The sequence below is a fragment of the Gouania willdenowi genome, chromosome 5 (genome assembly GCF_900634775.1).
Source record: "Gouania willdenowi chromosome 5, fGouWil2.1, whole genome shotgun sequence".
Lineage (NCBI taxonomy): Eukaryota > Metazoa > Chordata > Actinopteri > Blenniiformes > Gobiesocidae > Gouania > Gouania willdenowi.
Genome location: NC_041048.1, coordinates 35,569,234 through 35,594,098, shown reverse-complemented (window position 1 = coordinate 35,594,098; position 24,865 = coordinate 35,569,234). Strand labels below are relative to the sequence as shown.

Sequence of the window (24,865 nt, the reverse complement as noted above, 5' to 3'; positions counted from 1 at the left end):
CAAGCAAAAAAAAAACAAGATAATTGCACTTATCAATGGTTGTAGAGTTTACTCAAACAAGCCTCAGTGTGGGTTGGTGCGTGCTGAGAAAAGAGAAGAAAAAATAAAGAAATACTGCAATCTTTTAAAAGCACCCCCATTTTTTTGTTCAACGTTTTAAGACTTAGCCAGAGATGGTGTTTGTGGTGCAAACCTCGAGTAACACCAGGCACAAGGCAGGCACGACAACAACTCACACTGACCACGTGCATCAGAGCACTTTCTGTAGACATTGTGGGTAAAGTTTGGCCACCACGCATTCAAAATGACGGCCCAGGTCCCAGAGACGGTCAGGCGTCTCATAGACTTTGGTCCACGCGTCTGTGTCGTCGTCGTACTGGTAAAGCGAGTTCTTGCGGCTGGTCCGGAAGACGTGCTCCTCCACCATGACCTGCGTGGCGCGCACAAACAGGTGCAGCTTGCCTTGCAGCAGCATAGCCTTGATGTAGGGACTAGTTGCCTGGTCAAAGGGCAGGTCCCTCCGCCTGCTCCAAACGTTCCTCTCGATGTCGTAGACCTCCACGGTGAAGATGCGTTGGTGGTTCTTGCAGATGCCGGCGATGTAGTAGATGCAGTTTTTATACAAGGCGGCCAAACCCTGACTCCGAGGGACAGACATTGGGGCAAGATGACTCCAGTACTCCTTCCGAGGATCGAAGGAGAAGAAATGTTCACCTGTGAAGTTAAAAAAAAAAAAAAACATGTCATTACCAGATACTACAAGATGGTTTCTCAACTATAATAAATGAAATCAAAAATACCATTTTCATTCCAGGGGGAAATCACTTAAAATGTTTTTTCAAAAATAAATGTTTTTCTGATGCAATGTTTTTTTTTTTTTTTTACATGTTACAAGTGAAAAACTACAAATAATTATAAAACACAGAGCCAAGCTACAATGGACTTATGTAAAGGATTATCAATATTTGCAGGTGGTGAAATAACCCAAAGTTGGGGTCCAAAATAAAAATGAAGTCGCATAAAGAAAAATAGTTTTATATCCCTAAAAAGACCATTCTTTATACTATAAATTGACTATATTAAGGCAAGCTTTTGCCAGCTTTGCCTCCTTGCAAAAGTGAAGCCTTTCCTTAGCCGCTCCGACCTGGAAAAAAATATCCACGCATTCATCAACTGGATTACTGCAACGCACTGTATATTGGACTCAATCAGACCTCCATACACAAATTACAGCTTGTGCAAAATGCTGCTGCCGGCTCCTGACCAACTCTCGCAAACATGACCATATCAAACCTGTCTTTACTCCCTGCATTGGCTCCCGATCCTTTTCAGAATCCAGTACAAACTTTTACTTTTTGTTTTCAGTTCCATCCACGGCTTTGCACTTGTGTATTTATGTGAGACTTTGACATCTCTCCAGCCCAGCAGAGCCCTACGTTCTGCCCAACACTACCTGCTCAAGGTGCCCAGGTCACGTTACAGACAGTGGGGTGAGGTGACAGTGGGCTTTTGCTGTGGCAGGTCTAAAACTCTGGAACTTGTTGCAGCTCGAGTTATGTGCCATCAAAGACCTGCCCCTGTTCAAAGCTAAACAAAAGACTCACCTGTTTAAAAGGGCATTTGACACACAGTTCTGTGGCACTTGTTGTAAATGTGGTAATGGTCCGTTTTTAATTATATATGATGCTGTTTTTAAATTGTATTTTTTTGTGTACAACGCTTTGGTCGACTTTGGTTGCTGTGAAGCAACCAAAAACAGATTTTTCTTACATTCCCACATGTATTTATGGGCCAATGACAATTTGTCATGAAAGTATTTTTCAGATTTCACGAGACTGTTTTCAAAGAACCAATGCATATATGACTAATCATTAGTGATGTGAACAGTCTATGTACATAGCTCAAAGCTGATGAAATTACAGGGAGATGAGGCATATAGTAAGTTGTTCACTGAAGGCCCGAACATGTTCTAGACCCTAACCCAGACAATCTTTTTTCCAAATTTGAGGGGCTGGCATGTCTACCAGATAGGATGTATAGCAGATCTTGATATTCTGAGAGAGTAGGTGTCGCTGTATTACTATACCAAATTTAAGTTTCCTATGTGGTGTAGTTTTTGAGATATTGGAAGAATCCGATCAAACTAAAAATTTACAGTGTGCCAATTGAATAAATAAGGAACAATTAAACTAAGAATGACCATGATGACCATTAAAAATATAAACTAAATAACAATAGTTGACCATTAACTCTATTTAGCATGTTTTGTACTATTTCAGGTAGCTTACTATCTAGAAAAGTCATCTAAACAGGGAAAGATGATGAAACTGAAACATAAAAGAGAAACATAATGTGACACAGAACTGACTTTACCCTGAAATGGAATTTGAGACATTTTGAAATAACCTATAATCTGAGGCCCTCATGTTGATAGGGTTACAGGATGACTCAGGGGTATGAACTAACCTTGGAGTACGTAGATGCGGTCTCTGTATTCCAGTGCACTGTGAAACTCCATGGCTACTGGCATTGGAGTGACAGCTGTCCAACAATTATCCCTGGCATCGTAGCACTCCATTGACTTTAATGCGTTGCGTCCGTCTCCTTCGTAGACTCCGCCACCCAGGGCGTAAAGCTTCCCACTGCAGTGCACGAGCCGGCAGCCGATCCTTGCCCTCAGCAGAGGCGCACGCGGGAGCCATCGGTTGCCTGCGTGCTCATACTGCCAGAAGTCACTCTCAGCGCGATGGTCTATCGACACCTCGCTGTTGCTGGGTCGGTATCCACCGGCGATGAAGATGTCGTTCTCTGAAGACACCAGAATTCCAACCTCGCGGAGGTCGTTGGGTGGTTTGCAGAGCTTGAACACCCGTCCAGCGACCGTGTCGAGGCAAGGCACAGTCTGCTTCTTACCTGAGTGTTTATGTGCAGCGTCGAAGCAGATTATCATCTCAGAAGCAGTCATTCCCAGGCGCTGAGGGCAACCGTTTGTCCCAGCGAGGCGAGCCTTTGCCTCAGCAGAGTCTTCAGACTGGGAAAGGACACACGCCAAAGGGGCAGGTATCTGACTAAAAAAGGCCTCTTCCAGTAAAGGCAGGCGGACGCACTGGGAGAAGACCTCAGCTAGATGGCCTTCACGGCCTGGCAAGTCGTGCTCCAGCCAGCGGACGATGCTCTCGTAGACGTGCTCCTCCTTCTCCACGTTAAGGTCGTCATTGTTCAAGATGCTTACCAGCTGCTCCTTAGTCATTTGGAGAAACTCTTGCTCTGTAGATACACACAAGAACTGGGAGAAAAAGATAAAACGTGTTGGTTTTCAGCAGTTTAAACCATACACAGAAAATAAAATCTATTTAATATGGATCAAGCAAGACATACAGTCAACAACAGCAGTGTTTTTCTACCGTTTTTTTTTTTTTTTTTAAGCAAAGGTACATCTTTTCATTAAAAAAGGTACATCACCAACCAAAAATGTAAAAAAAAAAAACATTAAACTCTATCTAATATTAACAATATACATTCATTGTTATCACAGTGTCTTCAAAGGGAATCAAATAAACACAAAGAAAAAATGTTTTTATGATCATATTTCTATTAATCTTTATAATATATATATGAATATTATTTACAATAATAATAAACAATTGAAAAAATACTACATTTATAAAATGAAATGTTAATCTGTATTAACATCAAATGTGTCAGATTTGATCCAAAGGCTGTTATTGAGGGATGTGATGTTCAAGAATGAACAACTGTGTGGCAGTTGTGTTCTTTTTAGAGATGCACTGAAATTGAAATTTGAGGCCGAAGCCCAAGCCGAAAAAAATATAAACACTTGGCCGAATACCAGATATCGAATGCGGTTGTTGTTTTTCACTATTTTTTTTTTAAATAGTGCATAAATAGCCTCGAATACATTTTTCGACGTGTTTTTTTGAAGAAAGTAAATGTTTATTGAATATGATATATTTTTTTTATTTTCCAGTAGCCAAAGCACAACAACGTTTTTAATTTATAATAGCCCTTCAAATAAAACAAAACATGCATTCCAAAAACAAAGCTAAAGTGCATTAAAGGGGAGGTATGATGGGGGAAAAAAAATCATTTTGTAATGGTTTTGCTACAGTGATATACATCCCTTTAGCCTCATTCAGAGGGCCAAAGTTGAAAAAGTTCTGTTTCCTCCCTCCCTTGTTATTCCACATTTTGTAAAAAGTCAGCTTTAAACAGGACAGACCTCCTAGAATGTGAGCTCCTCCCTCTCCAACTATCTAACAGCTAATCAACACTGCTGTTTAATATAGAATATATATTATATATATATTATATGTAAAATAATATAATATATGTAAAATGCGAACTGCACTACTGGCTGTCCAAACTGCACTACTTTTTCTGCAGCTGATCGTGTTGGGAGTCACTGCTTGGAGCCACCTACTCATTGTTTACACACATCAGCTGTTAGCACTCTGTGCTAATGCTACACCAGTTCATGCAGCGAGACCCGGAGTACTGTAAGGAGGAAGCGATGGGGATGTTTACGGATTCGTGGCTCGCAGCGGACTTGGTTGTTGAATTGGACGGTGACGGATGACGGAAAGCGGTAAGGAGAGAGCCTGACTGTGTTTGTGTGTGAAAAGAAAGAGCTGTTGCTCCTGTTGCTGTGCTTCTGCAGCAACGCGCACACTTTTCCGACTCAAAATCACTGCACATTGTTTGATTGAGTCATACGCTACTATTCGGCCTTGCTTTAACTTGCTTTTTTTGCAATATTCGGCCGAATATTCGGTGCATCCTTAGTTCTTTTGATTATTTTGTTTTTTATCTCTGTGTTTCACACATAGGCAAACACAAGCTCCTCATTGAAGTGCAGTCCTAAAGCGCAGCAAAGTACACAAGCGGTGCTTATAGCAAGCAAATGTCATAATTAGTTTTCAAAAATGCTGTTTAGACCAGAGGTTCTCAAACTTTTTTGGCTGAAGTACCCCTGTTCTTTCTGAATCCAAATACTGCCTTTGTCCATCTACAACATTTTGGTCACAATAACAAACAACTATAGAGCATCATGATGGAATACATGATGGATTCTTATTTTGAAAATGCGTGGAATTTAAGGCCTCCTGAATAGATTCATGTCTATAGTTTTTACAATTTCTGATCATCTCCCGCCTGGTGTGCGACCAAGACTGACCCTTGTATTCTCAGTTCATTTCCATCAATATTATTATGATCATCATTTTTAACTAAAACCCCATATTTTTAATGCTTTCATTGGTTAATTTTTTACTCTCATTCTCAAGTACCCCCTACAGTGCCATTGTGTACCCCGTACTTGTGTACCCCGTACCATTTGAAAAACACTGGTTTAGACCAATTAGGTGAAATTGAATAATTTCCCACAGCACAACTGATCATCGGTTGAAAAACCCTGAACAACAAAACTACAATACCACTAATCTAAACTGACCTTCTTGCGGATGTAGTCTTGGGATCGCTCCTTCAGTTCCTGGTGTCCATATGCATCAGCAAACATGAACACCCCGATGCAGTTCTGGGGGTCGAGCCGACTGATCATGAACTGGGCACACTGGTCCTGCAGGGCAGGGATTTGGAAAATGCTGGCTGCAGTGAACAGGGCCTGCACATTGGACTCTGACAAAGTGACCTTGGATGTGTATGCATAGTCCAGAACAAGGTGCATGGATTCAGACTCCACGCCAACGATTCTGACCTCACGCTGACTGCTCTCTGTAAGGCCACTGGTGAACATGGACCTGGAGATGCAGAAAAATACACTGACACAAGGATTTTAACTTGATGCTAAATCTAGACTCTGAAATTCTAAAAATAAGCACAAAGATACGCAAGAAAAACCATTAAAAAAAAGAAAAAAATATATAATTCAGATAAGGCTGCAAAAAAAAAAAAAAAAAATCACATTTCATGGGTTACTGTTACTTAGATCTGAGCCCATCATAGATCTGAAAACTAAGATGAAGACACGTTTATCAAAGCATCATAAAGCGCCTTTATTAACCGCCTACTAGGAAACGCTAGGGGTGTGCATTGCCATGAATCTGATGATACGATGCACAATTTGCATGTCACAATACAATATACAATGCAATATCAAATTAATTACAAATTTCACGTTTACAACTACAAAATTGTATGAAATACAAGTGTGAAAAACAACCAAAAATGTAAAATGCAGCTGATAATTCAGTTCAAAATCTCTCGCTATGTGTATCGATCAAGTAGTAATCATGTTCATCTTGACTGAAAATGAGTGCAGAGCTTCATCTGAAGTGTGTTTTTAATGTGTTGTGATGAACTAGCACTTCAGATTATTATTATGATGTTGGTGTATTAGTTGAAATGGTCTTTTTACATGGGGACATGTCACAGGAGAAGCTTCTACATTCACACGACTGTGAATGACTTTGTGCAAACCAAAAGGGTGATTTGCCAGTTGTCAGTAATTAAATATTTCACAAATAATGTTTTGGGACCATATCACACATTTCCACAGTATTATTCCTGTTAAATGGGTGGCTGAGGGTCTAGCAGCATGGCTAACATCACTCTCTTAGAATTTCAGCGCAACAATCCTGATTTTGTAAATCATCTGAAGTATATAAAATGTTAAATTAACAGCAGTAACTGACTTTATTAACCCCAATTAGCATGTTTGGTATGATTTTGAAGTTTAATAGAAAGTAAAGTCACTTGTTTGTTTTTTGATCTGTTACCTGTGGTAATGTGATTGTATCAATGTGAATATGTAAGTGTGATTCCACAAGTCAACACATATGAAAGTTGTATTATTCATAAGCCATTAGGAAATGAATGCTTATTTTTTTCTCAAATATCTTCTCTTTTTTTTTACACTGAGGTGGGTTCAAAGAAGTTATACTTCATCCCACTCCTTTTCTGGCATTTGTTTCAAGAGCCAGATACAGACCTGATTGCAGAGAATGAATTTCCTTTTTTGCATTTTATTGCCTAGCTCAAAATAAAATGAATTAATAAATGAAATGAATGTACCTAAATAGGAAAAAACGGTTAAACTGAAGCGAAACAAAAAAGCGTAACGTGACGCAGAAATGGGTAAATCCTAAAACAAAATTAAGGAAACTTTGAAACAGAAAATATGAGGCCCTAGCAAACATACATTACAATTAGGCAAAACTTTTGGTTCATTTTTAAAAATCAATTATGAGAAAAATCAACAAATCAATTAAAATTTTAGGGGAGAAATTCAATTCAAAATAATAGGTTTGACTGTGTGTTAAATATGCCGTACCTAAAGTAAGGACTGATTGCTGCAAGAACATTCCGGTGACATGAGAAAGTCTGGCCGTGGTCCACTTCCACAACGATGTCTGTGAGCTGTGCTTCATCGTACAAGGCTTTGAGCTGCTGAAGAATGTTGCATGCGTGAACCGCATCTACCCCGTTGTAGTTGGAGGTTGGAGACGTCCCATTTTGCATCAGTAACAGCTTTCCAACCTCTGTGAAAAACACAAGGAACCGGAATAAGAACAAGTGACAAACGTTTTCTCGTTGCACTTAAAGATTAATACACAAAGGTAAATCAGTCCAATACAATTAATAAATCATCTTTCCACCAAAAAGGGTTGGAAATATAACAAAGTATCCAGAATATTAAGCTCTGCCATAAACACCTAATTGAGAATTTTTATCCTTAATTTCTTAAAAACAGTTCTAAAACCTCATTGCATAATTTTGAACATACACATGTACATGAAAACTTCAGAGTTAAACAGGAAATCCCAAATAGGACTATTAATTGTTCAAGACTGTTCAAGTTCATATTCTAAGGGCCGAAAATTATTATTATTATACTTTGAAAGCCAATAACCCTTTAGTGTAAAACAAATTTTGTCAAGGATAAAAAAAACATTAAATCTCACTAAATAAGCGTGCCCCCATCTGATATTAACATACATTTGCAGATGACTATCATTTAAAAAAAAAAAACAAAAGAAAAAAAACAATGTGGGATTATATCTAAAATCTCCGAAATTAGCACTCCAATACAAGCAGTCCATTTCAGACTCCACTACATCACTTTTTTTTTTTTTTAATTATTATTGGAGTTAGTTTTTTTAATATATATTTTACTTCATTGTAAAATTTTCTTACATTTAACCCATTTGTTGATGATAAATGGGTGTGTTTTACAGCTGTTACACTCTGTCTTTACTGTGCAATATATATATATTTTTTAATATGTAAATATCCATGTCAGATCTGTATTATATGTGCTTCGTATTGGGAATTAAAAAGTTGTACCGGGACACCCCATTACTAAATAAATACTAAATAGCAAATACTATTTTTTTTTTTTTTTTTTAAGTTTCCAATAATGTAGCTTTTTAAGCACAAATGTTATTATGGAGTTTATAACTAAAATATTTATGAACAGTCAATTTAAAGGTTTATTATAATTAAAATCTGAGAAAATGATTACACCTATATTTGTTATCATTATTATTAGACATAACTTTAATTACAGAAACATGACAGTAACAGGTCATGTCGTTAACATGTGAATTAAGTTATTCCCATATTTAAGGCATTTATAACACATAGCTAATATCGATTATGAATTACTGCAATGATATTAGTGTTAGTAGCACTAGTATTAAACTACAACCAATAGTTATTTCATTTAAATGATAGTATTCACCATATCTATAGTTTACAAAGTAATTTCCAATTATGTTCCTACTTGAAACCAGTATATGAGCTTTTGTGATGACATTTTTACAACTAGGAATATTAATTTTTAAAAGTCCATCTCATCCTTAGTGTTAATTTTGTTGACTACATATTTCCGTCAGTTTTCATTGATTATATATTTCTTTAAATATGACTATTAGTCACTTTTTCCTATTCTGTTCCGTACTGTGTATTTCTAGAAGTCCAAACAGACAGAAGCAACATGATGAGAATTGTATTTTTAAAAAATGGGAGTGGGATTAAATAAGTCATTCTTCTTCCCACTCTCTTTCAAGCAGACATAGTATTGCAATTATAAGTGTACATAGATCTTATATATTATTTTGAATACCTCAGATTGTTTTAATGTTTTTTTCTCTGTTGGAGTGTCCTTGTACACAGATAGTTAGGGTTTTTTTGCTTTCTTGTCTTTGCTCTAAAAAAAACAAAATGAAATAAAAGTGACAATACCTAGAATAGGACTAATTACAGAAAATAAATGTGGATGAAAACTAACAAAATCTACTGACAATTTAAAGGCTGTCTAATAACTAAAATCTGAGAAAAGTATTACACCTGAATTTTTATTATTGCTACACATAACTTTGATTACAGAAACATGACAGTAACCAGATCACTTCTTTTCCATGTGAATTAAGTTGTTTCCCCAATTCTTCCTGTTTATTAAATTATTTAAGGCATTTATTACACATGTTACATCTGGTTAAAGTAATGGCAGCTGAGTTAGCGTGTGTTAGCAGGACGCTAACTAACTTGATGACAGGACAAAGGCTCGCCTAGCCGAGTATTTAACTTCTGTCACGCCAGGTGGTAGCTAAGCTAAGCGGCTAGCAATCCCGGCCTCTCATTCACGGTCTAAAAAGCGCTGTGACATAATCCTATGTGTTAAAACAACTTAATATTATTAGTGCTAAAAGCTTTTTGAGTATTATATCATTTAACTTGAGGCAGCAGTGTTGCCTGTTGACCCGAGGGCTAAACTTTTAGCATACAGCTCGACACTGGCTAAAGTTAGCCAGGCTTCTCAGGTATATCGGCGAGATTTAAATGTCGAAAATTAAAGAGCTCAGATGTTTCTAGCAGTGATATTTATAAATAATACAAGCATAATTTAGGCAAATCCAACCAGACCTTGACGTTATTATCCAATGTTGTTGCTTTTCAACCCATTGTCTCTAGTCGCATAGAAGTGTTTTTACTATCAGCTGAGTGCTTCGAGCTAACCGGCCGAAAGTTAGCTACACAGCTACTAGCATTAGCCACACCAGCAGGCTAACGACAACCAACAGTTTAGAGGAGTCGCTGAGACCCTGAAGCCTTTAACAGTAAAGCAACATATCAAAACTCCCTCCTTCACCGCACTAGGTCAACCTGCGTTAACTAAAAACACATATCGCTCTACTTTCAAAGGCGTCCATTGTGTCTAGCCAGTGTAGAAAAACATGAGAGATTTTGCTAACCTCCACTGGCAGCCATTCTCCCCCAGTCTGTCTCAGCACAGAGCCCCGGAAACAAGACGCAGCCTATCACAGCACGCCCCTCAACCTCTCAGCCAATCACCTCTCTCTCTATGGAAAAAGGGGAGAAAAGTTAATGCTGAGTGGCTCAATTCAACACAGTGACGAAATCACTCACGACACTGTAAAAGTCTACCAAAATAAAAGATAATAAAGACATGACATAACGCTATACAAGGCTGTCCACTTGAGTTTCAAACAAAGGCAGGAACACAGCACAAGCAATACAAACAAAAACAACAAAAATATCACCAATTTCTCCCTGGGTTGGGCAATGAGCTAATTATGTATCTACTTATTTATTCATATTTACTATCTGTAGATATCTATATTCTTTATATTTTGTATATATTTTTTCTATTTCTATTTTTATTTATAAATAGCCTTTATAATTGTTCTGTTTATTTGCCTTCTGTTGACTTTTTTCTTGCACTTTATTTGAGCTGTTATGACAGTAAATTTTCTCAAATTATACATGGATCACTTAATCTCCTAATCTCAAGAGAGATTCATTCTGAAAAATAATGTGAATGTAAAGGTAAATGTGCTTTAGTGTCCCTGTATCAACAGTGAAAATCCAGGGCTACCCTTTTTGCCACAAGGCAGAGGTGCTTAACACTGCCAGTGCTTTTAACTGAAATATAACTTTTCTGATTACCAAAACAAGACTAAAAGTACATAGTATTTCATTTGTTGAATGAAAAAAAGTAATTCTTAATCAAAATTGGCTGTGAACTGTCATTTAGTAATAGGGGTTCTCAACCTTGGTATCAGGACCCTATTTGGGGTCGCGAGACACTAGGAGGGGGGGTCGCCAGATAATTTCTTAACAATTTGTTGAACCCATTTTTGCTTATTTTTACCATTTTTCTGCAACTACACCAAACTTGACATATTGTAACCTATTTTCATCACTTTTACTTATCATATGTTTGCAACTTTGAATGCATTTTTGCTACATTACTCCCATTTCTGCCACATCTCCATCCAATTTCAATGACTTTTCTGCACACGTTTTCCACTTTCAAGAGATTTTTGGCACTTTTAACCTCTTCATCATATTTCATGCTTATTATGCCAATTTAACCGCATTCAGGATTTGTCATGCCCATTATTTGCCAGTTTAAACTAGTTGTTCCTACTTTATAAATTACATAGTTTGTGATTCATATTGATTAGATGTGACAAAGCACTCAATCCGGGAACCTACCCACTCAACCTGTTGACTGTGTTGTAATTTCAAATTTTGTTTTATATTTAAATAGACTAGAATAGAATTGAATATACATTTCTTCATCCACACAGGGGAAATTCACATCTGCAGCAGCACAATTTAAGAGCAGTGAGTAAGAACAAAAATACATTTTGTCTATTGAAAATGAAACAATTAAGTTTTACCTATTTAGACATTGGACACAACTATAATGTTTCAATCCATTTGTCTGTTTTCCACAAGTAAATCTCCAAAGTCAAGTTTCAAAATATCAACAATATTCATCTAAATAGCATACATATCAAATGCTTTCGCAAAGACATTTTACAAGTTTAACAAAAAAGTACCAATAAAAGGATGGAAAAGTGAATTATAATCCACACTTGGAGTGAAAGGGTTAAAGGTCTGTGTTTGCCCTTGAGATTTTGGGCTGTACCACTCTGAAAATAGTCATATCTGCAATATGACCAAAAAAACCCTAAATACATTAACTGTGAACAAAACCTTTCAACGATCCACAAGTTAGATTGTGTTAGCAGCATAATGTTTTATTTAAACACACTTCCAATAATCAAAGGCTACAAAGATGTCCTAAAATGTTAGCAACTTCTATTTCAGGAGATATTTTTTAAATGCCAATAATAAACAAATAAATGAAAATACACAAATGCATACTGTAACAAGCAATTTGAATCCACTTTTCAAAGAGGGGGGTCAAGGGTCCAAAGTGCATTGCTGGCAAAAAAAAACAAAAAATACTAATCTTAAAGGATTATTAACATGATCATATGTTATTATATCAAAGGAAAGTGAGATGTTAGTCAGGTATGAACCCAGCAGGTCTCTCAGATCTATGGACACAGGTCAGATAGTGAAGCCCAGAGTTGACAGTAAACATGGTGACACTGTTTTTAGTTGTTATGCTGCAAATAACTCGAACAAACTACCAGCAGAGCTTAAGTCAAAATCCAATGTGAACATTTTTAAATCAAATTTAAAGGCACTCCTTTTCTCTACTGCATGTGACTGAGAGGGATCTTTTTTAAAAATCATTTCATTGTTGATTTAATGTATTTATTGCTGATTTTAAATGTTTTTACTGCAGATTTTTAAACTGCAAAATTATTTCTGTTGCACTTTTTAATCATGTAAAGCACATTGAGTTGCCTTGTATATGAAATGTGCTATACAAATAAATTTGCCTTCCTAAAATGTATAACAGACAAATACAACAGAGCTGTTTTCTTTATAGGCAGTGGCTATCCATACGGTTGCCCTATCAATGTGCCAATATTCTATCTACACAGCACCCCTATTTGGCCAGTTTAGGTTATGTGACTAAGACTAAACCTTACCTTAAACCTAACCCTAACTCTAACCCAAACCCTAAAAATTGTTGCGATATTGGGTTACAACCTAAAGCTAATCCTAACCCTAAGACACTATGTATGTACTTTGGTAACCGTACCAATAGCACCAGGGTTTTGGCAACCATACAAATAGACACTTTCTACTTTATAAGAGTCTGTCTGCTGAGCTAATTAGACACTCTGATGTCAAGAGCGGAGTGGGCAGGGAACGTCTAAAAATTTGCAGTGTTGGATTCCAACAAAAATATGTATGGTATACAACAATGAATTAATATTTGAGTTTTTTAATTGTCTCATTTCTTCACTATTCAAATAATGGTTGAATTCTACTTCCCTCCCCCACATTTCAAACAGTTCACTGCTCCTATCAAAATGCATGACTTTAAATGTCCTAAACAACATCATCAAGTTTCTCCTCATATAAATGACTCTTTGAGATAATATATTAATGGGAGCTAGGGGGATACATACATTTTTCATCTGCAAATTATGTGAAACTAGGATATTTCATCAATATTCCCCTTAAATAAATTGATTGCATATTTCTGGCATTTCACATGCTGTCAACACTAATGAGTCAGTGCCCTTGGTGCCAGAGGCAGTTGATCATTTTATTGCAATTTGAGCTCTCTATCAGAGTCATTTCAACATTTAGCGGCAGTGAGTCGTTTGACATTACACGTGGCAGCACCTGAAACTTCACGCTGTCAGGAGAGATGGACTAATTACTGTTTGTTTATCACTGTCAGTGCCATATAACCTAAATACATTACCTCACTGTCATTTAATCACTATAGCTTTTAATTAGAAGTCCTTTAATAAAGGATTAATGGGAAAACTTCACAATGCTGTCTGATGAAGTTTACAGATTAAAAGCAACAAATAATGCATCAGTTTAACGTCCAAATCGATGGCTTTGTGCCTGTGGCGACGGCTCTCTGGGCTTTATTAGAGTTCCATCTTGTCTACGTCTCCACAATTTACCTGGATCATGCAGTGTTTATGCCAAGTACTACAAAGCCTGCTCAACATTTGAATTGAATACAATTTCAATTCCGTTAAACTGTAAAAAAAATAATAATAATAATAATCGTTTCCTACTCCTTTAGTTTCCCACTGTATCTTTTTGTGTCGATGCATTGTCTAGTGCAGTGTTTCTCAAATGGGGGTACGTGTATATGTGTACCCCTAGGCCTAGGGGTACATGTATGCACTATCTCATAATTATGACTTAGTGTCTCGTAAATTATGACTTAAGATTTTTTTTCTTTTTTTACTTTTCCTAGTTTGTTTTTGTTCACTGGCAGGAATGGGCTTCCATACATAACTGCATGTGGGAATGTAAGAAAAACGTCTGATCTCCGCTTTTTTTCTGGTGTTTTCATGTATTGAAGGTTAGGGTTATGGTTATGGTTATGGTTAGGGTTAGGGTTACGTTTAGGGTTACGTTTAGGCTTAGGGCAAGGGGTTAAAGAATGGTGGATTTTGCTGATATTGTGGCTTTTCTAGGAAACACCTGAAAACGGTTGAAATGTATTGTTTCGCAAAGTGACGTCGTATCATGGGGAAACATTATGAACAGATCAGAACAAAAATAATGTCAAGTGAATTACTAGCTACGTTTCCATTACCCTTGGAAATGCGCAAAACCCAAAAAGCGTAACAAAAACTGTTAATGGAAACACTCAAATATCGCAAAATATGATTACGCTTTTATGAGGAGGAATTTCAGAAGTTTCAATATTGAAATGTGTCGCAAAAGCGCTATGGAAACACTTTTTTCCGCAAATACACTTCACAGAAGGTGACGTACCTGGTAGCGCGACCACTTCTCTCAGCGTAAACATGACGCAGTACATGTGGACAGAAAAGGAGACCGGGACATTTCTTAGCATTATTAGTCTCGCGGGATGAGATTTCATGGGAGTTTCACTTTTAAAGTGCAATTATGACAAAATCTCACTTTTTTTTTGCAAAAATCTGTAATGCAAAGCCACCTACTGTCTCCCTTGTCTGGCAAAGGAACATAAAAGATTGTAAGAATAAAGTAAAAACACCCCCTAAAAATCAGAAATTATACAATTCCCAAATTTCCAGAAGTTCAAGTCACATGACCAGTTGTCAACATACAGCTCAAGTTAAAAACAAACTCCCGAGCGGCAATTTCAACCATCAACATTTGATTATGTTATATATTGGAAAAAATAACGTGAGTTGGTTATTGTTCCCAGCAGCTTCATTGTGTCAATTCATCCATCCACTCTATGATCTGGGAGGACACAAGTGTAACTTAATGTGAGAGAGAAGAGGAAACAATATGTTATTTGGCAGTTCCTGGGCATAATCTTCAGCTTTATCTGCCAAAAGGGAAATTCGGTGAAAAACACAACACGGAAACAGATTAAATAGAGAATGATGAATGAAAGGGATCAACCACTCATTGTTAGGTAAGTCATTAAAAGAAACACTGTTTTTAGTGCATTATTAGACCAGATGCAGACGTGTTGTCGAGTGCAGGAGCAATCCAAGCGGAAGTTAGAATTTTTCAAAAATAAAACATCTTTATTTAAAATGTTTTTGTGGACGGTAAGAAGCAGCCGGTCCGTGGCCTGGCGGTTGAGGACCAACTTTTTCTCACAGCAGTTCTGTGGGAGCTTGAAATACACTTTAAAACGTGTAATGCTGTAAAATGACAAAAGAAGAGTGAAATGAAAGCACAACTCCAATCTTCACAATCGATTGCACCCCCCTCCCCCCCCCAATTTCTTCCCATTCAACTTCAATACAGCCTGTGAAATTGGGCCTTGCTGCAGAGAAAAAGGAATACCTTGGTCGGCGTTATTGGATACAGCGCTAGTTTTCGGATTCCGACTTCAAACCAAGACAAAAGCACAAAGCACACCCACACAAAGCTATCATCCCATTTAGAGAAATAGTAATAGATCACCCACTGTCTGCACCTCTAACTTCACTTTATTCTCAGCTTTCTTAGATCTGTCTGATCCTCTTGGTTTGACTTAAATAAATAAAAAAAACTGCTTAATTGTCACATGTACTGTACATGTACAATTTAACATTTAGATTTACATTTAACATTTAGATTAAACCTTTAGATTTAGATTTAACATTTAGGATTAACATTTAATATTTCGATTTAGATTCAACATTTAAGATTTATAATCAACATTTAGATTTACAATAAGATTCAATGTTTAGAGATAACATTTAGATTTAGATATTTAGATTTAACATTTAAGATTAACATTTAACATTTAGCATTTATATTTATATGTAAAAGTGGCTCAGGTGGTAGAGGGTCGTCTTCTGATCGAGAGGTTGGGGGTTCGATCCCAGTACCTGACTATGTGTCGAATTGTCCTTGGGCAAGACACTGAACCCTAAGTTGCTCCCAGTGGTCGACTAGCACCTTGCATGGCAGTCCTGTCCCACTGGTGTGTGAATGTGAGAGTGAATGGGTGAATGAGCTGATATGTAAAGCGCTTTGGGACTGCTTCAGTGTGGTTATAAAGCACTATATAAATCAAGTCCATTTTACCATTTATATTTAGAATTTAAAATTTAACATTTTGATTCAACATTGGCATTATATTTTTACAAGAAAAGTAAATATCCCAAATGTCACAAATATTGCTGTAAATCTGGTCAAAAGTAACATAAAATAATTCACATTAATTTTTTAAACATTTGTTGCTAAATATTCCAAAATGTTGCTCTTTATTTAGCATACGCAACTTTACAATCGGCGCCCCATATTTATCACACCAATATTCAACTTGGAAAAACATCTTTATTTATGCTTTACTTGATGTACAGAAAGATGTGTAATATATATTTTGGAGGGCAGTGATCTACATAGATGATATGTGGAAAAGAAAAAATGTGTGAGTGGGATGATCTTGCAGGAAGTGTAATTGTAGTTTAATCGTGTGTTTCATCAAAGTTGGAGGTAATGGGTTATGATCTGCCTCTGGGGGCTTTGCAGAGAAATGCCTGCAGATGTTGAAAGACGCAACAGTCTCCGTCTCTCCAGAGGAGAAGATTAGAATCACTGTTGGTGGTTGCAGTGAACACAGACCTGGAGGTTCTTTTTTTATGCTAAAAAAAGAAAATATTCTTTCCTTTCCATGTGAGTGTGCCTGAGGAGCTGACGAACAGATGGTCTGACTTTTCCCAAAGCAACACTGTTTCCTCAGAGACTCATCATGGTAGTTCAATCTGCTGACAGAGTTGTTTGTAAATTGTTGTTTAACAGTATATATGTGCAGCCTTTATATAGTGTAGGCAGCCGTTTCTTTTTCATGTTTTTATTGTTGCTGGTCAGACGCGGACACAGGGTTTATTTGGTCAATGGGTTATGGAAACAGACCGATCTGGGATTCAGAGGTTTCAGTGTGTGTGTCCAATGAATCTGTAGTTGTTCTGTGTTCTGTTGCTGATAGTGGTAGTAATAACAATGGCAGAACCTCCGAGAAGAGACCATGGTAAATGCTATCAGTACGATGGTATCTGGCCATCTTAGGGCAGTTTGACCAGAACTGACCAGGTGAGATTCTGCAATCACACATCAGCTACAACTCAAAGTAAAACAGTCTTTTGCACTAATCAGGGTCAGAGAATGGAATATTGCTTTGAAACCCAAACAGCCTGCAGTAGACTCTGGTGCAAAACAGTGTTCATTTTGTAGACTCAAAAGTTTTTGTCATAGTTTTTATTGGCTAAATTTTTTTAGTGACAATAACTAGACTATGACTAGGTGGCTTAGTGGTTAGCACGTCCGCCTGACAGCAGGTGAGGTCCTGGGTTCAAGCCCTGGGGTGGACACTTGGGTCTTTTCTGTGTGGAGTTTGCATGTTCTCCCCGTGCTGCGTGGGTTTCCTCCGGGTACTCCGGCTTCCTCCCACAATCCAAAAACATGACTGTATGGTTGATTGGAGTCTCTAAAATTGCCCATAGGAGTGAATGAGTGAGTGAATAGTTGTCAGTCTGTGTTGCCCTGTGATGGACTGGCGCCCTGTCCAGGGTTTACCCCCGCCCAGCGCCGTATGAGAGCCGGAGATTGGCACCGGCAGACCCCCGCGACCCTGATAAACGGGAATAAGCGGGTATGAAGATGGATGGATGACTAATTGAGAAAAAAAACTGACATGTGAACAAAAACTATATCAAAATATATTTATATTTTTTCGTCGACTATTGAAAACGAAATTATAATTTCATGACATTGGACGTGTGGTCATGTGGTCATGTGGTCTTAGGCATTGATCTTTTCAAATTTGTCTCTGTATTTGAAAATAAGAATAGCATCTAATATCAGTTGAATCTTTTTTTTTTTTTTTTAATGCATAAACTGCTATGCTTCATATTTTGGTCGACATCTGTAACAGATTTATTCAACAAAAATCTTAACGTCATTTCGTTGACTAAAACTTGACTATAACTGAAATAGTCCTGTTGACTAAAACTACAGTGAATAAAAAAAATGCTGCCAAATTAACATTATTGTAAAGGCTTCATCTGCCTATCTAAACTCACATTAAGCACAAAGTAGGTAAAACCTTTGGCAGGACCAAACGACCTCACAGGGAAATGTGACACTGTCACTAAAACAAGGAATATTTTTATTTTTGTTTGTTCCAAGACAATTTACAAGTTCTTTTTGTGGTATGGGACACAACTTTCAAACTCATGTATTTGAACTGGAGGTTATTTTGTGCAGTTACATTTTATTTTGACATTTCATTCAGGGTTTGAGTCATGGTGAGGGTTAGGATAAAGTTTATGGTTAATCTGATGAATCCTATTGACAGACATTTTTGTCACGCAGCACTACGCAGTAACTAAACCCCAAACCCACATTTTTTCTGATGAATACATATGTATTTGGGTATTAAGTAGTTTTGTTGATTGATCCTAACTTTTAAAATGTTAGTAAAAGTATTTTGACACGTAGTTGTAAAATGTCCAGTCACTGCCCTCTAAAGGTTAAACGGCAGCTATTACAATTTAATTTTGTAATTGGCTGAGATTATTGTAATGATCGTGTGTCAATAACTCTCACTGTTGGCCCCGCCCCTCCAATAAAAGCTGGATGAGGGAGGAGGGTTTCCTCTAATCACAGCCCGACAACGCTTACTGAGCAGTTTGATCTGTGCGAAGCTGCATTTTGCTGCAGTAATGTCTGTGACCCTGTGCTTCTAAAAAGAGCATTTCTGCACTAATCAGAGGGTTCATCAAGCTATGTGTGTATGTACGGACACATAATGCGTGTAACCCCGTCTGTCTCTGCGTGTGCACGAACGTGTGTGTACTTGATCATAAAAATATCAACATAAGAATGCTATTTTCAATAATCACACAGTCATTATTGCCTTTATTGTAATTTCTCAGAATTTTCAAATGAGAAAGGCAGAATTCAGAGTTGCCTTGAACGCAGCATCAGCTAGAGATGGAGGTTAACAGGTTTTGTGGTGGGGTTTCATGCTCACAGTCAAAATCCTGGCACAGCTACTGCTGCAGCCGTGATAAAAGCATGGGAAAATTGTGATCCTTCAAATATTGTGGCGTTTCATTGAATGTGTTACAATATTACAACTGATTATTTGGTAATTTAGACAATAATTTATGTTTTTTTTAACTTTTCCTGTGGGTCGAATTGGATGGTCTAAAGGGCCAGATTTGGCCCCTGGGCCTTCAGTTTCACACGTGTTTTAGACACTCAGCAGGAACATCTGGAATAGCAGAATGCGATTACAGTTCTTACCCGGTGTGTGCTGCCATGCACCTGTGTGAGTGAATGCCATCGGTGGAGAGGCAGTGGCACAGAGAGATCCATTAAAACACATGTGGTGCATGGAGAAAACGTGCATGTCCCGACAAAAAAGGCTGAGATGAGTGTTGCTCTATCGCTCTCCTCACATTTCTTTTACATTATTCCAGTCCCCAGGAGGCTGTTTTCCATCATGTCACTGAAATGTCACACACTGAGGCAATCACACAGCCTTTCTGACCCGCTCAGAGGAGAAAATGCAACTCTAGCACGTAATCAATACATCTATGCTAGCTCTACCAGTCTGTATCACAGGGTTTTCTGTACAATGTGAAACCAGATCCCTAATGGTGACAGTGTTGTGTAAATCCCCTTATGTCAGGTGGCTTTTTACCTGTGTATCCATCCATATCCTTCCCCTGTGCTGTACGACACATCAGCCCAGTTGGATGCAGCGCTGCAGGCCAACACCTGCTGAAACATTTGGATTCATGAAGCTGTTCAGGAATCAGAGTCATTCTAGTTTGATCAACGCTGCACTGCTGAGCAAAACCATGCATGCCCAGGCCGAGTGATGGGGGGTTGATTGATATTGCCTTGTACACATGACATGACTGAATCTTGTTCTGAGACTTCAGAGTTCTCTAATTGATGGAAGCAGGGAAGAAACCAATTCTGTTCCTACGGACTGAAAAACAATAATTATTTTCACATGATTCTCCACAGGGTTGTGTAACGTGTTAAACAATTATGAATTGTAAGCATGTAGCCTTTCTGATAGGGGTCACCAACACAGTGCCTGCAGGTTTCTCTCATGGAACACGTGAGGGGCCCTCAGGTCTGTTCTAAGTGGAGCACGACTCTCTAATGAGCAGTGTCTAAAATCTGATTTCAAACTCACAAAGATAAAGACAGATGTAGGTAATGTCTAATTTAGTAGAGTTAAATACTACTATATTTGATACATTTTTGTAATAAATTAACAATCTGTAAATGTTAATCTTCTCTGAAACAATGGGACAAATGTATTCAAGTATCGCAGATAGGGTTTTGTTAAACTTGTTGCAGATTTATCATTCAGATTGGGATACTATATATAAATGGAATTTGGCTTATGTGAAATTTGTTTTATGATTTAAAAGTAGTTAAAGGCTAGTAAAATAGGAACATGATGTTTTCCTGAAATGCTTCATATGTGGTCGTTTGAAATTGAAACATTGCATGTTGAAACTGAAGTATTTCCGACCTTTTTAATTTACTGCAAGTTATCTTTAAATTTTGCTCTAGTCAAAGTGACACCGTGAAGTATTTCAGAAGTGTGTAATAAAGTGGTAGTCATTATGCGTCGAGGCAATTTTCATTATCAATTACGTTACTCATTTTTGCATTATTGTTCCACACATTGTGGTTGGCGCAAATCTGAAGATGGTCTATATAATTAACTCCATTTTTTCTTCTGTCCCCCCTGCAAGAATTTTAAACTCCGCCTTTGGTGCGTTTCAGTTAAACAATACATGTGAAGCGTTTGTGATCATTCACCTGTACATGTTCTTAACTTGGATTTCTGTAAGTCGAGTAATGCCTGGAACACAGATAAAGAGCGAGGTGCTTGTATTTCCCATTGATTGATTATATGCACACATGGCTCCGAGGGAAGACACAGGGAGAGGTCAGAAGAGGCCGTTCCAAATAGACCTGTCCGAATCAGCCTCAGGGAGCCATGACTCCCAATACAAGGGCAACACTTTTTACCACAAGTGCCTTCGCTTTACTGAACTAACTGAAGAAGCACATGTATTATTCACTGGTCTCACTGGGTGATGGATGGGAAGCTGCTGTTTCAAGAAGTACAATATTCAACAGCGTTTGTCTCTTTTAATTTAATGGCTAGAGGCTCAGTGGCTGAATCAGGAGGCACGGGGAAGCAGTTCTGCTCCGACTGCAGGGATGGAGTCACATAATTGGAAGATCTTAGATCAATAAGATAGATGGCATTATTATTATACCTATAAGATGTTATGTGTCAGCATGATGATAGCTTTATGTTAAGTTTACAATGACTACCAAGGAAACGACACATCAAAATGACAATGTTGATGGTCATTATTAGTCATATGTAATTATTAGAGGTGGGACGATACATTGAGTTTATAATACAATACAATAGACAATAATGGGCTCACGATCATGATGCGATACAATATATTTTGGAAAAGAAAAAAGACCAAAAAATTGCAGTTGCAAAAATAACCATGTTTTGAATTTGACCTTAACACTGAACATATTTACTCTGGGTTTGACCTTTTTACGTGTTGCATTAGAGTAAATGTCACTCAAAGTGTGACGCTTGGCAGCTCTGCCTAACCCTAACCCTAACGATAACCCTAAAAATGTATGTGATATTGGGTTATGACCGAACCCTATCCCTAAGACGCTTGTACTTTGGTAACTGTACCAATAGCACTGGGAGTTGTCCGTATGGCAACCGTACAAATAGACACTTTCATTAGTAACAGTTCTACAGGCTGTAGTTCTGTTTGGTCCGTGGGGCTCGGTCCACTTTTTCCTGAATCTGAATCTCTTCAGACACCCACAGGGCCAGGAAACAATGTTCTCCTCATCTGACCACTGCTGTGTCTCCTTAGACTCACTTTTAAATGTTTCTTGTCGGATGTGCACTAACCCTCAAGCTTAAAAAATAGCTGCTTTTAATTTTAGGAGGACTATTGATAACTCCGCCTAGCACCCATTCGCCCACTTTAAAGCTGGATGTAGCCCAGAAGCTATGTGGGGCCAGCGTTGCTCTCGTTTTTGACTCCGAGAGCTAGAGCTCTGTTGGTGGAAACAGAACGAATCGGTGCCAAAACACTTGCGAGCTCAAAGATAGCTCCAACTCCTGCCCAGTGGAAAAGGCCCCCAAGAGAAGGAGCAGAGGTCCAGAGTCCTCTCAGAATGCTTTGGATTACAATTTGCTCAAAGGTTAAGGATTTTTGACCAAATGATGCCGAAAAAAGCTTATATATTACATCTTTAAGGTTAAGTTTATACAGTATTTTCATTCTGCATCACAGCAACGATTCTCCCTTTCCTCCACAGCAACAATTATCCTTCATCACTCCAAGAAAAAGTCTTACAAGAACAAGTAGGAAGGAGTGCTAAAGCCCGACCACCAGCCGTTGTTTTCCCTGCACAAAAGGAGCCATCGAGCGTTGTGGAATACTAATGAGGGCGTTCAGATTGTCAAAGCCACTGACCTGAGGTGTTGAGACAAAGCACAGACTAAATAGTAGTGAGTTTGGTTGTAGCCAGAATTCACTGAACAAAATAAGAGTGGAAATGTCATAGTTTATCACCAGTGGCTGAGCTTTGTCTAATATTACGACAACGCTCATGACTCCTTTACCCGATTGTGTGGAGCTGATTGAGGGAGATTTTTACACTGCAGACTCTGCTAAACAATTAAAGTTTGGTAATATAACTCACCTGCAGGAGACGAGCTATTAATCCAAACTGTGAAAGGCTTGATAGTCATTGCAGTGTATATAAATGCTTTACAATTAAGGATTCAAACCATTGTTTGATCCTCATGAGAATGATTCACAACTCTCTGAGTGTTGTTTCTCCTCCTCCTAAGGATTCCCCCTCATTTCATTCTCTCCCAGTCTCTTTTTCTCAATTGTTTTCCATTTCACTTTTGAAGTGAATATATTTCTGTCAACCCACATCTTCCATTCTCCAACTTCCAACTTTTCCAGCTACATTTTAATTCTGCCGCACCAACTTTGCTCTTGTTCTCCCCTTCCTGTCTCCACAGATGGGGTGCCAGAAAAGGCAAAAAGGAAATGCATTAAACAAGAGAAAGGAAAAAGGAAATGTGTGATTCTCCATCAGCATCTATTCTTCTTTTTCTATGACAAAGGCAAGGGTGAGGCTTGTTGGGCAAATAATGAGGCTGCTCGTGGCAAAAAAGGGGTCCTCTCCATTATAAACGGAGCCTATTCATGAGCTGGGAGATAACCTCCGTGCAATAATTTTGGAAAGTAATCGCCTCCTTCTGTTTCTCCACATGGCCAATCTATCTCTACAGCCGTGAATTAATCTTCTGCGAACATTCTCTTATTTTATCATTCTTAGTCAAATTTCAGAGCACAAAAATCACAAATTAAAAGTTGCTCTTTTTCTCCTAATTTTATGCCTTTTAATTTAGAGAACTTAGCGCTGTACTGCTCAATGCTTTACACCAGGGGTGTCAAACTCATTTTAGTTCAGGGGCCAAATACGGAGCTGTTTGATCTCAAGAGGGCAACAGATTTTATGCTAGAAAACAAGTAATTTCAATATTAATGTGCCCTAGTTTGCACTTCTACATATACATAAAATACAAAATATGTAGGAAATCGACTATATCCAAGCAATAAGTGACAGATATCAGCTCTAACAGGTTTTTCACTTTAAATGTTCTACATTTTGTGACCAAGGGAATATTATGCTAGAATTTAAGGATTTTGTAAGAATTTTGAGTTTTTTTCAACTTTTTAACAATAACAATGACTGCAATCATGCAATACAAGCACAGGGAAAACTGTGAGCCCCTGCAAGTATTGTTGTGTTTCATTTACACAATGATTCATGTTTTCTCTGTCATTTTTACTTTTTCCTGCGGGCTGAATTGGATGGTCCAAAGGGCCGGTTTTGGCCCCCGGTTCTTGAGTTTGACACATATGCATTAGAGTTACACTGGCTTTCAGCTGGAAAGTTGTCAGTTTATCATGTTATTGGCCTGTGCATGACAAAAAAAAAAAAAAAAAAAATGAGATTAGGTGAGATTTTTATGTATGCAATTATTTTTGCTCATAAAGGGAACCAAATGCGCCTCCATTTGCAATCCAGGCTCGGTATACACTCATACATCCAAGTTCTTATCCCATTTGGGTTTCCTTATAACATCTACTTTACCCAATATTCTTTCTTGATGGGTCTAAATTGAACAATCACCAGTTAAAACCACAAAAAGTGAAAGAAATTCAGTCCAGAAGAGCAACATTGCCATCTATTGGTGAACTAAGGAAGTGCAGCACTGATGGTGGTTGTGTCTTTGGTTAACTCCAGACACCAAGGACATTAAACCCTCTTTAAGTGCAGGTTGTAAACACACAGTCTTCTTTTTTGTATTGAAATATCGGCATCATTCATTTGTATCACTACA

The 24,865-nt window shown here is 37.8% G+C and overlaps 1 protein-coding gene across 1 annotated transcript; it reads right to left on the bottom strand.

Annotated features, from left to right (window-relative positions):
- Nucleotides 1–250: 250 nt before the first annotated feature.
- Nucleotides 251–10,273, bottom strand: kbtbd8 (kelch repeat and BTB (POZ) domain containing 8). The gene is made up of 5 exons (XM_028447644.1): nucleotides 10,233–10,273; nucleotides 7,310–7,517; nucleotides 5,471–5,777; nucleotides 2,467–3,286; nucleotides 251–714 (listed from the first exon to the last, which is right to left on the bottom strand). Exons 1-5 carry the CDS (start codon nucleotides 10,246–10,248, stop codon nucleotides 251–253), a joined length of 1,815 nt encoding a protein of 604 aa, XP_028303445.1. The 5' UTR covers nucleotides 10,249–10,273.
- Between the last annotated feature and the right edge of the window lie 14,592 nt (nucleotides 10,274–24,865).